Genomic DNA, 14,352 nt, shown 5'->3' on the forward strand with positions numbered 1-14,352 from the left:
TGCAATGACATCTTTAATTTCTCTTTTTCAGCCCAGTGGATAGTAGCCATTTTGGGTCATCCAGTAACCTCAGCCAGGCCAGTTCCCAGTTTAGTTCGGAGCTGGAGTTGCAAAGTGACCCAGATACCTCTCATCCCAAGCACACCTCCACCAACGAGCTGCTGAATGTCTGTCCACAGCCTTGCGTCTCAAATGATGTTAAGGAACAGGAAAGGCCTGTCCTGAAGCTGGGCATGAAAGAAGAACAGACAGAACCATCCAAACCACAAGAAAACATAGTGAAGAAACAGTTAAGGTATTGATACCAGAGCATTATTTTTATAATTCTACATTGCATTACAATTAGGGGTGTTGAAATTGTGAAACACTGCAGCACAGCACACGGTGACCCAACGAAATGTGTCCTCTGCTTTTAACCATCACCCTTAGTGAGCAGTGGGCGGGTATCGATTATCTTTTGATAATCGATGCATCGCGATGCAGATGTGGACGATTGTGCATCAATGCAGTGCAGAGCCCGGCAGCCATAACGTATTTTCGTGCAACCAATATAATCCAAGTGGCCGAGGTTTCTTTGTACCACTTTGAAACACACACATGAAGCAGGAAGATCTGCAACTCTGGTCAGAGTTCTGTCTGAAAGCGGCTTTAGATTTCCTCCATTGAGCAGAAAAACGGTCTGTGTTCAATCCGCCCCCACCTGACATCTGAACCAGGCATTTTTCTGGAGTTTGTGCCATCAGGGGAGCACGGACTGAACACAGACCATTTTTCTGCTCAGTGTAGCAAAACAAAGCATCCACACAGACGTACGAGACCTTAACTCTTGTATTTGAAAACATCATGTGACCATTTAGAAAATGTATGGCATGCATCGTGATGCATCAATGTCAAGGCTCTGATAATCGTAATCAAATCGAATTGTGAGACCAGTTCACACCTCTAATCACAATATTCTCAAGAAATGACTTCACATCAAGTCATGCTTTAAAGTTCTTATTTACTGTTCTTGTTTGTTTACTGTTTTCTCTCATATTTATTTGCAGTTTCTTCAAGGACAGTCCTCCTCTGTTCTCACCCTCCAGACTGCATTGGTTGAAAGCCATCAATAAAGTGAAATTGCAGCTTCATAAGGTAATGCGATTGTCCCTACTGTATGTTATTTGTTCTCTTTTTTTCTGTGATTGTCACTTTGACTGTGACGTATTATTCTAGCTTGTTTTTCAAGGTCCTTTGTGCTGCTGGTTGGTTGAGTTTCCCCTTTATGCCTCTTGGTTTATTTTTGCCATGTTTGGGCAGGTTTGGGAATATGAGAAACTCATTTTTGTGGAGATGTGCTGCCAAAAGAGACATTCTGTATGTCAGTTTGACCTCCAAAGCACATTATGTTTTGTATCATTGTGAAAACGTGTGCCTGGTGAAATTCTCACAGTGTTTCTCCAAATGAATTGTGAATCTTTTATTATCTGTATTCAGGCTATTCCTGGCATGCCCAAGTCAATGTTTTGTGGGATTTCTTCACAAGGGTTAGACATTAATTCACCTCAAAGCAAGCTACCCAACTGTTAAACAGGGAGCCACCCAGTTTTTTTTTATTACCACTATATGATTTCATTTGTACAAATCATTTCAATTGGTCTCCATTGCTGGGAATCAGGGATGTCCCTTGAAACAGACCTTCTGTGCCAGCTGACCTGAGGTGACCCCAGGGACTATACTGAAACTGTGTCCTAAGTAAAACAGTAAATTGAAAGAAGAGCAAATCTCAAATCTCAAAATCTCAACAAAAGCCATTATCTACAAGGGACTAACACAGATACACAGATAAAGGTATTTGTAAATGAATACAATATGGTTAAAAGTTTCTCATCGTCATGTAGAGGAATAAGCACATTTGAATACATATAACAGATGACTTATTCATTACTGTGTATATCCATTGCCTCTGAAATGTTGCCTTGTTTTATCAAGTATTTTACCATGGCAACCTAGGTGCATTACTATAGAAACAAAATGCTGCTTCGACAAGGTCTTGAAGGTGGAGGATGTTGTAATTTCACGTTACAGTATCTTCATTCTTTTAAAAGTGATGTACCATAACATTTCACTTTTTCTGCTTCCGTTTTGCTGTTTTTTAAAATGAAGTGCATGATGAGTCTTTCATAGTTGCTGATTTGAGCTGGTTTAGACTGCTTAATGTCCTTGAAGAGACAGAAAAGAACTGAACCCATCTGTTTAGTTGAATGTTGAATAGATAAGGATATGAAGTTGGTATTAGTCATGGCATTACTCATTAATTAAATCGAATTTTTCTGCCATTTAAGATTAAAACTTAATAATGAACTGAAATCCACATAATATAATAATAAGTGCTTGAAAATAAGGATAGGAAGGTTAAGCTTTCACATGGATGAGATGTAGTACAAATATTACTGCAGTCGAAAAGAAGAGGAAGCTAAATAATAGAGGTAGAACTTTTCACACTTGTGGAAAATCTGGGTTATTTCTAGAAGTGATCCCTGTAGAGGGTCCTCCAGGTTGAAAAACTGAGATTCCCAGTGGCACATTATTTATGAGTCTCTCAAACACACTACGCACCTTTGACATCACACCATTTCTCTCTGCCTCCGTTTATCTCACATTCCTTTTCCTTTCTTCTCTATTCTCAATCTGCTTTTCATATTTCGAGTTCTCTGGCCATAACCAATATCTCGTACTGTAATGCCTGAAGTTTATTTTACAGAGAGATCTGATGCAGAGGCACATTATAAGCAAAAAGAAATAATGGGACAGTGATAAGAACTGTCTCAGAGAGAAGATGATCCATGTCAACAGAGAATGTATGGCTAGAACTGTAATGTGTTGCTAGCTCTGGGCCGATATGGAAATAAATGTGTTAAATGGGGTACGGTTTAGGGATCAAAGGGCAATTAGGGAGACGCTGAAGGAGCAAACAAAGCATTTATCATATTTGTCAGGGAAATTTGAAGAGAGCTCCTCACAGTAAGCATGCACAAATGATCAAGATTCATCATGAAGTCCGCTTCTAGTGTGAAATTCAGAAATCTGGAGGCCAACAGGATCCTACTGAGCTGTCTGGTGGTCCATGGGGTTCTTGGTGAAGACTCCCCCACTACTTTTTAAAGAAATCTATTCAGTTATTTTGTGATAATAAGCATAATTGTTTTATCATCCAGCCCTACAAATGAATTATTTCTGAATATGACAATTTTTTTATAATGAATACATAGCTGGTAACATGATTGTTTAGGGACCGATCCACAATATGTAGCCTGTTTTCAAGTGAATTTTTAGTGTTTAAATCTGCTTCATATGACCTCTTTTCTGTAATGTGCTAAGATTTTACTGTACTGTACGTTTGTGAGAATTTGTAAATCGCAGTGTAGTAGGGGTGCATATGTGCGGCATGCGTCTGCGCTGGCTCGTGTGAATCTGGGTGGAGGGCAGTGAGAGCAAGCGAGTGAATGCGCCAGCATGCAACGGCGACATCGCGAAGGCTTCCCGAGCAACAAGCGACGGTGAATTTGCGCGAGAGTACGAGGTACAGTAAGCAACACATTTCTGGCTGCCGGAGACGCCGTTGGTGTGCAGGGATGCAGGAGTGCTCTGACGCTCAAGTCAAGCAGCGATGAATTGATTGTGCTGGATTCTGCCTCTCACTGTTTTCTGAGGAGGACTTGAGTGCTCATCCGCTCAGAATGTGGACTTTGAGCCACCCCCACTATCATTCTGCCGAGCGTGGAATATACTCTGAAGTGGCACGGCGTTCAACGGACCTCATCCTAAATCTGTTCTTTTTATAGCATACAGACTAAAATGATTTTTAAAAAGCTGCGGGAGGTAAGTTTGCCTTCATTGTAAGTTCTAATTTAGTGAAACCAATGAAATTTTTTTTATTAGTATGTGGGTGTGTGTTTTATGTTTATTAGTTTATGTTGGTGCGTGCACGAACCCCTTTGCATGTAGAGTGAAAGAGTGAGAAGAGTGGCTCACGGCTGCTTCTGTGAGGAACTGTTGGAATTCCACAGTGACTATAAAAATTATTCAACTGATGACTATTTTAATGGTCGACTAGTCGGATTATAAATTGCATAATTATAAAATGACTCTGATTTAGCTACCATCTTTTACATTTAGCATGAGGTTATTTAAATTATGACAAGAACTCAAAATATTATATATTATAAATAAAACTGTGTCCATTTCCCTAACAATATAAAAAATAGAACAGAGAATTAAACACAACTTGTGCAAAACAGATTAGCGCAAAGTCCTGGCTGGAGGTTTTGAAGTTCTGGCATCTAACCATCTTCACCATGTCACATGTCAGTTTCAAGCTTAAAGTGTGTAAAATTGTTTGAGAGACGAGCTTAATTTGAAGCAAACAGGACATTAGATCCCGTTAGACAGATTACATGATCGGAAACATGGAGAGGAAAGACGAGATTCTAATTGCTGCACATATCTGCTTGAAAATTTGTGCAAGTAGAGAGAATAAAAAAAGTAAAATCTGCCATTCCTGTTTTGTGAAATACGCTTGTAAGTTTTTGTATACATCATGATGGCCAAAGGGGCAGTGGTGGCCTAGCAGATAAGGAAACAGACCCGTAATCTAAAGGTTGCCGGTTCGAATCCCGAGCCACTGAGGTGCCACTGAGCAAGGCCCCGTCCCCACACGCTGCTCCCCAGGTGCCTTTCACGGCTGCCCACTGCTCACTAAGGGTGATGGTTAAAAGCAGAGGACACATTTCGTTGTGTCATCGTGTGCTGTGCTGCAGTGTTTCACAATGACAACCGCTTCACTTCACTTTTATTATAACAACTGACTACACAAAAAACCACACAGCACAAAAAAGTACATCTTACAACAATTATCGACAATTAAATATTGATAATTGTACATCTTACAACAATGTCAACTAATCGTTGCACCTTAGTTGACACCAGCCTTCAATTAAAGAGTTTTCTATTAAATTATTTGAGTAGAATAAAATAAGAGGAATGTCACCTTTCTTTATGACGATGACCTCAAACATACATCCAGATCAACAAAAGACTGACTTCACCAGAAGTAATTCAAGTTTAGCCCAGAACTAAACCCAGCAGAAAATCACTGATCTGAAGAAGGCTGCACGGAAGAAGGCTGACACTTTTGAAAAGAGCAATAGGCAAATATTGCCATGCTGATGTGTACTAAGATGTCGGTTGGAAAATGTAGATTTCCTTCTATTATTTTTCTTAAATTTCTAACTGCTGTGCTTATAATGACTGAGTGATTAAGGTAACCTTGATGATAAGTGTGTCTGCAACATGAACTGATGTGTATCTCATTGGTTTAAACAAAAGGACACATCTCTGTCAATCAAACAAACAAACAAACTGATTTGTTTTCAATTCAGTTGTCTAGGTTATGGGTCACGCTAAATCATTTCAAACGTTTTAGCGTCCACTGTATTTGAATGATGCATTATCTATGCCACATGTTGTTATATTTAAGTCGTATATATACAACGCAATTGAAATCATAAAAAGGCAAATTTCACAATATCGATTAATAATTGATTTGTACGTCATCTGTATGAAGACAGATCCTGGGACCTGGCAGTGTAGGAAGAAGATGAGAGTTGAAGTTCGCCCAGCTTATCCAATTTGTTTGTAAAAGAAAGGACTTAGCCAGCCTCCCTCAACACACACATCTAATTAACCACATCTTCTCACACACTGCTGGGTCCTCCCTTTTCACTTTTTCATCAAACACACACGCACACACACACACGCACACATGTGTGCTTCAGTTGTCACAGCATGTATAGTAGACACATTCACATCAGTGTGAAGTAGGTGTGTCTCTAGGGCAAAGCAGTTTATGGTCTATGGCTGCACAAACAAAATGACTTGAGACAGTGGGAGTGAAATGCAGGCCAGATCTCTCTCATGTCCTCACAGGCAAAAGCAGCCGAGAGGGAATGTTGGGAGCACGTGTCAGTTTGTGAGTCATCCGCTCAAATGGGAACTTTTATTTTCTTCTGATTCTTTCTTCTTTCCGTTTATACAGGTTTAGTTTATTTGCCGTCAGAAAACCAAGAGATATGTCTACTGAAATGCAGTGCACAAAAATACATACTGTATATAATATTCTACATATAGCATGAGGTTTAGCTTATTTTATGTCTGTTCTAGGTTTTAGATTTTACGGTGGCAGTTTTGCAAGTCATTAAAGTAAGGATATTGTTTACTTTATGCCACATCTGATCTTAGAAAAAGATTAACATAGATGCAAAACAGTGATTCAGAATTCCTATTCCAGTTGCCAGTTTTATTCATTACTGCTTTTCAGTCTCACGTCACTTAAATGTCATAGTGATTACAGGAAACCTGGGAATTTCACTGCACGTCTCCCCATTTAAACCAGCTGCCTGATGTGTCTCCTCCACAGCATGTCAGTCATTTGGATCTTAATAATGACGGTCACGTGCCATCGGTTTTCCGTCATTGTCGGGCACATCTGCTCAGAATAATGCAGACAACTACAGTGACAAACAAACTCGAAAGCATTGCTATGGCCACTGAAAGTTTGTAGTTTAATCGGGAATTTGTGCATCAGAAACGATGCACAGAAGTGATGGCATTCTGTGGTGTGATAATTGCTGACCTATGACAGGCTAAGGAATGGTTCAAGGGTGTTATGGGTAGTTCTGAAAAATCACAATGCCCAAGGGTGCTATCAGCCAGATGTCTTTTCTTCTCCAAAACCCCTAAATGTCCATTTGATATGCTTACTGCAGCTGACTTCCTGAAGGTCAAAGGTTGTTCAATACGTTGTTCACATTAAGCATCTCACAATAAATACAGGACTGAACAGTAAGATACCTATGCCAATACGGGTCGTGCTCAGTCACTGTTATTTGACAGATGATTTGTCCATGCCGAGGAGAAAGCTTATTCAAAGCTGGTGATGATTGTCAATGAAATGTTTTGTTTATTTCAACATGCCTTTGGAGACAAATAATACTGTTGTGCAGTTGCCATAGCTACCTCTGAAACGCTTCTTAGACTTGGTTCGCTGAGAAATGGCGAGGATGCCAGTATTAATTGCAGCATCAGGGGGAGTGTTTGGCCATGCCCCTGCAGCTGGGATGTGACTGCTTGGCTATGGCAACTGTGGAGCACACAATGGCATCCTCTGTGTTGCCATGGTGTCTACAGGCATGTTCAGATCTGATGGTTTACATTCGGTTTTCTCACTTGAGGCTTGTATGGGTTCTACTTTATACTGCACTGCCGGGGATTTGTCAGGTTCACACACACACACACACCCTTTTCCCCTTTGTCTGTCGTGAAAGTTTTGTCCTTGTAACTACTGATTGTAAGTCACTCTGGAAAAGGGCATCTGATAAAAGCTGTAAATTATTATACAGACACAGGTTTATTTATTTAGTTAGTTCATCCTGTAACAATAATTGTATAGGAATGTTTTGGGTACGGATATACAGGGAAAATCATTGTTATATAATATTTTTCCTCACTGGACTATTTAATTTGTTTTTTTCCTCCCCAGTATGTTTTAGGCCATGGACTCTGACTGCTAAGAAAGTCATACATAGCATTCTGAGTTACCCTGGTAGGATTTCTAGTTCACTTAGCAAAAGTACTTGAAAAAATGGGCAGTCCCATAGGGTGCCTAAGCTAGCACTTGCCCTACCGTTGTCAATACACCCTTTGGACCCACACTGAAGATGTTCTCCAAAAATCGTTTTAATGGAGAAGACTGGACTGGGGTTCCACAGTATGGACGAGTGAAGACCAAGTCAGTTACACCCAAGAAAAGGGCTTCTAACCCAAAAGTTGCTCTTGTAATCCGTGGCAAAATCCACAGATTGCTACAGGGAAGTGATCAGGCTGTCCACAACCCAAGTCTGTATTATGCAGGAATTTTGGAGGAAGATGAGGAGGAAGAAGAGGAAGAAAAGGAACAGGACTTCTGCCAGACACATGTGTCGAGTAAAGAGTCATTCTCTTCATCACAGGCTGTGAATGGTGAAGAACTTGGGGGTATTGCAGATGCAGCTTATGTAGGGGAGGTGGAGCTCAACAGAGAAGGGTGTGTCCGGATTCCATGCACCCTACAGCACAAAAAAAGCTTAGAGAACATGGAAAATTATAAACCGTCCCCAGCTAGCTTCAATGGGCCTGGTTTTTCTGGAATCATTGGGTGTGATAGTGGGACATCACTGGGCTTCAGTGCATCTCGGGTGGATAGTATTATTGAAGAAGATGAAGATGACCGAGAGGAAGAGTCAAGTGCTATCATTGAGCATATACTTAAGGAGCTAAAAGGGATCAATAAGATTCAGGAGGAAATCTCAGATCTGAGACAATATCTGTCATCTGTCCGAGGATCTGTAGATGAGGTGTCTAGCTGTGTCGATGCGGTGCTTATGGAGATTGAGGGCCTTCGGTCGGGATCTCGACCAGTTGCAGAGCCGTGGACTGAGGTTCTGGTTCATAAAGATGGACCTTCAATGTTCCAGGATGAAATATGTACCGGTGCATGTATGCAGGAGAGGAAAAAGTCCCATAAAACAAAATCAAGTAGGAATAGAGTGTCAGACTGTCAGGTGCAAGACAAACAGTACCAAATGACATTGAGTCAGGTGTCGGAGTGCAGGGGTGAGAAGCTTGAGTTCCGTAGATCTTCAAACACTAATCAAGATGGTAATGATGCACCTGGAATGGATCTCATCATTTCAGATGTTCCCCCCTTAACTGGGACAAGACGATTGAGCTTTGGATATCTGGAGCGACAGGATGGCCAGGACTGTCCCAGCACTAGCTCACTGTCATCAGGCCAGAGTTCAAAGTCAGAGTCTGACACTGACCAGTGTGGAACAGGATGCCAAGGTGCTGAACCTGAGAGCTTAAAGATTGGACTGCCACACATGACAAGTGCTGATTGGAGTGAAGAGGAGGGCTGCTGTAGGCAGGTGAACTTTAAAGATGGCAATGGCTGCACTGGAGAAGGGCAAATCTGGAACAATACCAGTACCACCTTACGACAATCATCTTCTGGGAGTCAAGAGCATCTTTCCATTGGTTCTAGTCGCCACTACAACTCCCCTGCAAGCACATCCAGCCGAGAGGATCGGCATGGCTGCAGACGCAAAACTGGATCCTTTGTGGCAGAAAGGGATGGAGACCTGAAGCACAGTGAGTGTGCTTCAGCTGATACAGGTGAATTTTTGGCCTCTGGAGTACAGAGGCAAAACATTACATCTCTACAGACTGAGTACGGTGGCAACCAGCAGACATACTGCAAGCCCAATATCAGGAGCCATCCAGCAAAAGCTCCAGATTCACACCACAGTGCCCCTAGCTGGGACCCAGACACAGCCGAGGGCATTAACACAGGTTTTACTGTCAGGAGGATTAGCCGAGCAGTGTTGGATTTCAAAAGTGCCCTACGAGGAGCATTGAAGAAACTCGAGGGAGCTCAGTCCCTCGAGGATAGGAATGAGGTTTCTGAGCCTGTCTCCCCCGCTAGGGAACACCAGCCAAACATATGTTCTGCAGGTAACCCTCAGTGGCAGGTGGAAGAAAACAATAGCGCTTCCACCCTCATAGATCCAGTTCTCATGGACGTACAACCTGGAGAAGTCAGTCAGGTGTCACAAGAACATGACAGCATTAAACTTATAGATGAACAATTTTCAGAATCACACCATCTATCCAGTAACGCACCAAATCTGCCTGATGCAGCTCTGTCACACGGCATCACCACAAGTTCGTTGTTGATCTTGGCTGAAGATCCTTTCATGGAGGAGGAAAAGAACGCTTTGCAGCCTCCTGACAAAACTATCATGGATGCTAATGTGCTATCATCCACAGAAAGGCCAGTTGACTCTTCAGCACATCCTGACACTGAAAATGTTGCAGAGGCTATCGCGAACACTGTCACAGACCCCAGTGCAGAAAGTAACGTGGACAGTCATGAAGACACTAGATCAGCGGTTGGGGAGGAGGGAACCGAGCAGACTGCTAAGCTTAGCCAGAGAGATGCCAGGCGACTAAAGTGCCTGAGAAGTTTTCAGCAGATACTCAGGGAGAAGAGAGAAACCCGACGTCACCTCTCCAGTATAACCATGTCATCCTTCTCAGAGGACTATTTCAGCCCAGGTAAAACAAGCTGTTTTCAGTTTCTTGTTAATATACATAACTGTTAGTGTCACATTGTTTAAAGAAATACATCTAGGCACAAAATCCTGATGGCATCTCCAGGACATCTCATCCTACAGTACAGTAGGCCTTTGAAACATGAAAAAGACATAAAAAGATTTTCAGCAGCAAAAAAAAAAATTTTGATTCAGATCGATGTTGTCCCTTCATTTACCGATGTATGGCGGTAAATTCATTTAGAGAACTGTCAGTATCAGATTTGCATTTCCCCTGATGTTACATCATCAGCATTTTTGATATAGCATTCCTAACATGCATGAAGAATCAAAGAAAATGTAAGGTCCATTTGCTAAGTGATGTATAGAACACGTTTAAATCAATGATTCTAAAGCCTCTGAGCTGAAATGTTTTTTCAGGCATACACACTTTGCTAGCTTGTTGCTTTTTTTTAATTAAAAATGCTGAATACTAATTCTAAATTTTCCCTTTCTTCATTGCAGAGGCGAGTCGCGAGGAAAATCAGGTTATTCTGGTGTTTTGTAAAAGGAATTTCCTGCTGCTTTTTTTCCACTCAAAGTTTTCTATCTATATTATTAATTTTGGTAAAATCCCACGTGCCATTTTACTGCTTCTGTTTTGTTTTATTTCTGATTCAATTATTTGTCTGTAAAGTGACCATTACACTGAATACAGGAATGCATTCATGTTTTTTTATTGGTCAATCCGATGAAAAAATGTGATGCAACGTTTTTTTCATCAAATTTCATGCATTGCCTGTTTTATAGATTTAACTGAGGGCAGACCTTCATCTTCAGTTTTTTCACTTTTGAAACTCAACCAACTCAGCAGCAAGTCTTTGTTGTCTTACCTAAATATGTCACATGTACCCTGTACTGAAAAAGCACTTTATTGATTCTTTCATTCGCTTGTTTTTTTGCTGCATCCACAGGACAATGATGGGGATCCAAACAAACAGGCATGGACAAAGTCTGGGTAAATGTCTCCTGTTGTTGTCTACCTACACAACAGCCTTTCTCTGTCTGTGCTTTGATGTGCAGCCTAATACATGACTTTATTGTTGCATCAAAACAGTGGTGAAGGTATCTTTGGCATTGACAGCATGCCAGATCTTCGCAAAAGAAAACATATTACCATGGTCAGCGACCTGGTGAGTAGTTATTAGTCAGTAAATATTTGAGAAAATGCTGATCCTAAGTGTTATTACTAAGTGATAACAAGTCACTAAACATTAAATTGTGTTATATTTTGCTGTGTGTGTATGTCAGTCAAATGCTTAATATATGCATGTATGACTAAACTCAGTGTTTTGACCTTTCACTAATGCCTTCCCATTTCAAATTCAGGCTATGGTAAGTTATTTTTGGCTTTTATTTCAAATCTGTGTTGATTGGATTTTTGGCTGTTTTTTTTACAGTGTCCTCTGTAGTGTTATAGCTAAAATCTTTTTGTTCTTCATCTTTACATTTACAATTGATTATGGCATAGTGTGTATAGTGTGTCTGATAGAATATCAGACAAACAAGCCTAAGGCAAAAGAACAAACAATTCTAAAATAACACATCTTCAAGTTCAGCATCTGACAAAAGTGCATTCTTTCCCTGGCAGTAACCAGTTGCTGTGTAAATGCACTTTACGGCTTAATTAAAGGATGGACATGACTCATAATGACTTAGCAAGTGGGTGTGCATTCTTAAACAACAGCCAAATGCCCACCATATATTAAGAAAATCAGGCAGAGCATCTTTCCATAGCACAGAAAACATTACCATACAATAAGGCTTTGTGTAATTTTTCCTCATGTTATTGTTCCACCTGAATAAGTTTTGGTCCTTGCCCTGCTTTACATAACATGCTTTTAAATAAAATGCAGCAGTCTTAAAACAAAAGAAATACGTGAACACTTGGGGTGCATTGTGATTTTAGCATCTGAATACCAGAAATGTATGCTTCCTAAGGGAACAGCACATATATTTAACAATTTAATGTATTCTCTACATACATTCACATTTTTTCAGTTATAAAATCTCTCCAAGGCACTACTGATAAAAGACGCTGTTTTGCCATGCATAGCTGGTCTTAGCTGTTGCCATTTATTTGACATGATTTGATGTTTTTTCCCCCCTTGTTCTCTTTTTTCTCATCTCTTCAGTCTTTGGTACAGTCCAGGAAGGCTGGGATCTCTCATACTCTTGCCTCACGTTCGTACTTGAAAGATGAGGAGCTGGTGAGATGACAGTTGTGGAAAAGGGACTATTCACATGCCAGAAAACCCTTTTGCTAACTGATCCTGGTTAATGTTATCGGATGCCCTATATGTCTTATGCAATCAGTTCTAAACCTGATCGCATGAATGCACGTAGACTCAGACCCGCCATTATCCTTGGTCTTACACTCTCTATATCATGTCATATTCTACACTCATGCACTCTCTTAATTTTTTTATATTCTTATATAAAAAACACTTTTTTGATTGACTGGTTGGTGTGTAAAAGTGCATAGAAATCAGGGCAAGTTTAACCGTTGCTCTGAATTCATGCCCTAAACTAGTAGCAATAAAACTGTAACCAAAGAAACATGCTGCAAGTCTCAGTAATCTAAACAACCAAATTCATGAAAAAAAACATGAAAAAAAAACTATCTTTAGCATAGGCTTCAGGTAGTGTGCTTTATTGCATATGCATTGTCTGCCTTTAAAACACCTTGTTAACTTTCTCACTGTAGTCTAAAAAATACCATTCAATTCCACTCTACCTACTACACTGAAAGAAAGAAAACACTGGCTCAAAACATTAATGTAAAGTAATCACATCTAATATTTTAGCATTGCCATAATGTGAATAATCCAAACAAACCTGCAGTCAGAAGCATTATACTAAATAAAAAAAAAAACTTTTTTCATATAAGCACAATTTAGACATCTTAGTTTTTGGTGCAGCACCTTTGACTTAGCAGCTCATCCTATGACCTGATCATGAGATTGTTCATTCCTTTTCTGTTCATTCTTTTTCCTTCTTCTCGCTGTATGTGCAGAAAAGTCATGTGTATAAGAAGACCCTGCAAGCTCTGATCTATCCCATCTCCTGCACCACGCCGCACAATTTCGAGGTGTGGACAGCCACCACACCCACCTACTGCTACGAGTGTGAGGGTCTGTTGTGGGGAATCGCCAGACAGGGGATGCGCTGCACCGAGTGTGGGGTGAAGTGCCACGAAAAGTGCCAGGAGCTTCTCAATGCGGACTGCCTGCAGCGTGAGTGCAGATGCAAGATTATGTTCTCACTATTAACCCTTATTTGGTAATCTGATGTATAGCAGATGTATGTAAAAGTGCATATACACCAGTCTAGTATCTTTTAATTGTTTATTGTAAATTAACGTTTAAAATAAAATAGTGTTTATATCCAACTATTATATTCTATATTGAGAAACAGAAGACCTTAGTCTATGGTTTCTAAAACAGTGTTTGTGCGTATGTGCATCTTGCTCTACTCAGGTGCAGCAGAAAAGAGTTCAAAAACAGGGGCAGAAGATCGCACCCAGCACATCATCAGTGCCATGAAGGACCGCATGAAAATCCGTGAGCGCAACAAACCTGAGATCTTTGAGGCCATACAGACCATTTTCAGTGTCAGCAAGCTCCTGCATGCGCAGCAGATGAAAACCATTAAGCAGACTGTGCTGGATGGAACCTCAAAGTGGTCGGCCAAGATCAGCATCACAGGTACTCTGCATGGAAAAGCTCACAGGTCAAGCAGATTTAATGGTAAAATAATAAGTATTGTTCAAGAATAAATTTTAATAACAAAAAATGTATAGTATCGTTAAGTAATATATGTGTTGAATGTATGATAACAAGCATGGTTTGTATGATTGCCTCCACAGTCTCTCTTTTTCTTTTTCTCTCCGAGTCATTCCTATATAAGGTTTGCTAGCATTCAGTTATATGTACCGATCATTGGAGTGACTTGTCATGCCCTGCTGATGTGTGTGCAGTGCTGAGTGCTCAGGGACTGCAGGCAAAGGACAGGACTGGATCCAGTGACCCCTACGTCACCGTGCAAGTGGGGAAGACGAAGAAGAGAACCAAAACCATCTACGGCAACCTGAACCCTGTGTGGGAAGAGAAGTTCAACTTGT

General features: G+C 40.6%; 1 protein-coding gene across 12 annotated transcripts in view; it reads left to right on the plus strand.

Moving 5' to 3' along the window:
* Positions 1–14,352, plus strand: part of LOC114799965 (protein unc-13 homolog B-like) — a 52,771-nt gene that overhangs the window by 14,401 nt on the left and 24,018 nt on the right. For 8 of the 12 annotated variants that reach the window (XR_003751303.1, XR_003751302.1, XR_003751304.1 and 5 more), the window contains exons 2-10: positions 32–295; positions 1,047–1,134; positions 11,144–11,187; positions 11,287–11,362; positions 11,559–11,564; positions 12,365–12,439; positions 13,246–13,465; positions 13,709–13,936; positions 14,209–14,350. Coding sequence is in view for 9 of the 12 variants with exons in the window: in XM_028996977.1 (XP_028852810.1) it covers positions 32–295; positions 1,047–1,134; positions 11,144–11,187; positions 11,287–11,362; positions 11,559–11,564; positions 12,365–12,439; positions 13,246–13,465; positions 13,709–13,936; positions 14,209–14,350 (1,143 nt within the window). In the remaining 3 variants the exon portion in view is untranslated. Of the gene's footprint in view, positions 1–31; positions 296–1,046; positions 1,135–3,433; positions 3,862–7,579; positions 10,195–10,694; positions 10,718–10,870; positions 11,188–11,286; positions 11,363–11,558; positions 11,565–12,364; positions 12,440–13,245; positions 13,466–13,708; positions 13,937–14,208; positions 14,351–14,352 lie in introns of those variants that run through there. The other 4 variants (XM_028996978.1, XM_028996986.1, XM_028996984.1 and 1 more) reach the window with 3 other exon arrangements.

This window comes from Denticeps clupeoides, chromosome 11 (genome assembly GCF_900700375.1).
Source record: "Denticeps clupeoides chromosome 11, fDenClu1.1, whole genome shotgun sequence".
In the NCBI taxonomy this organism is placed as follows: domain Eukaryota; kingdom Metazoa; phylum Chordata; class Actinopteri; order Clupeiformes; family Denticipitidae; genus Denticeps; species Denticeps clupeoides.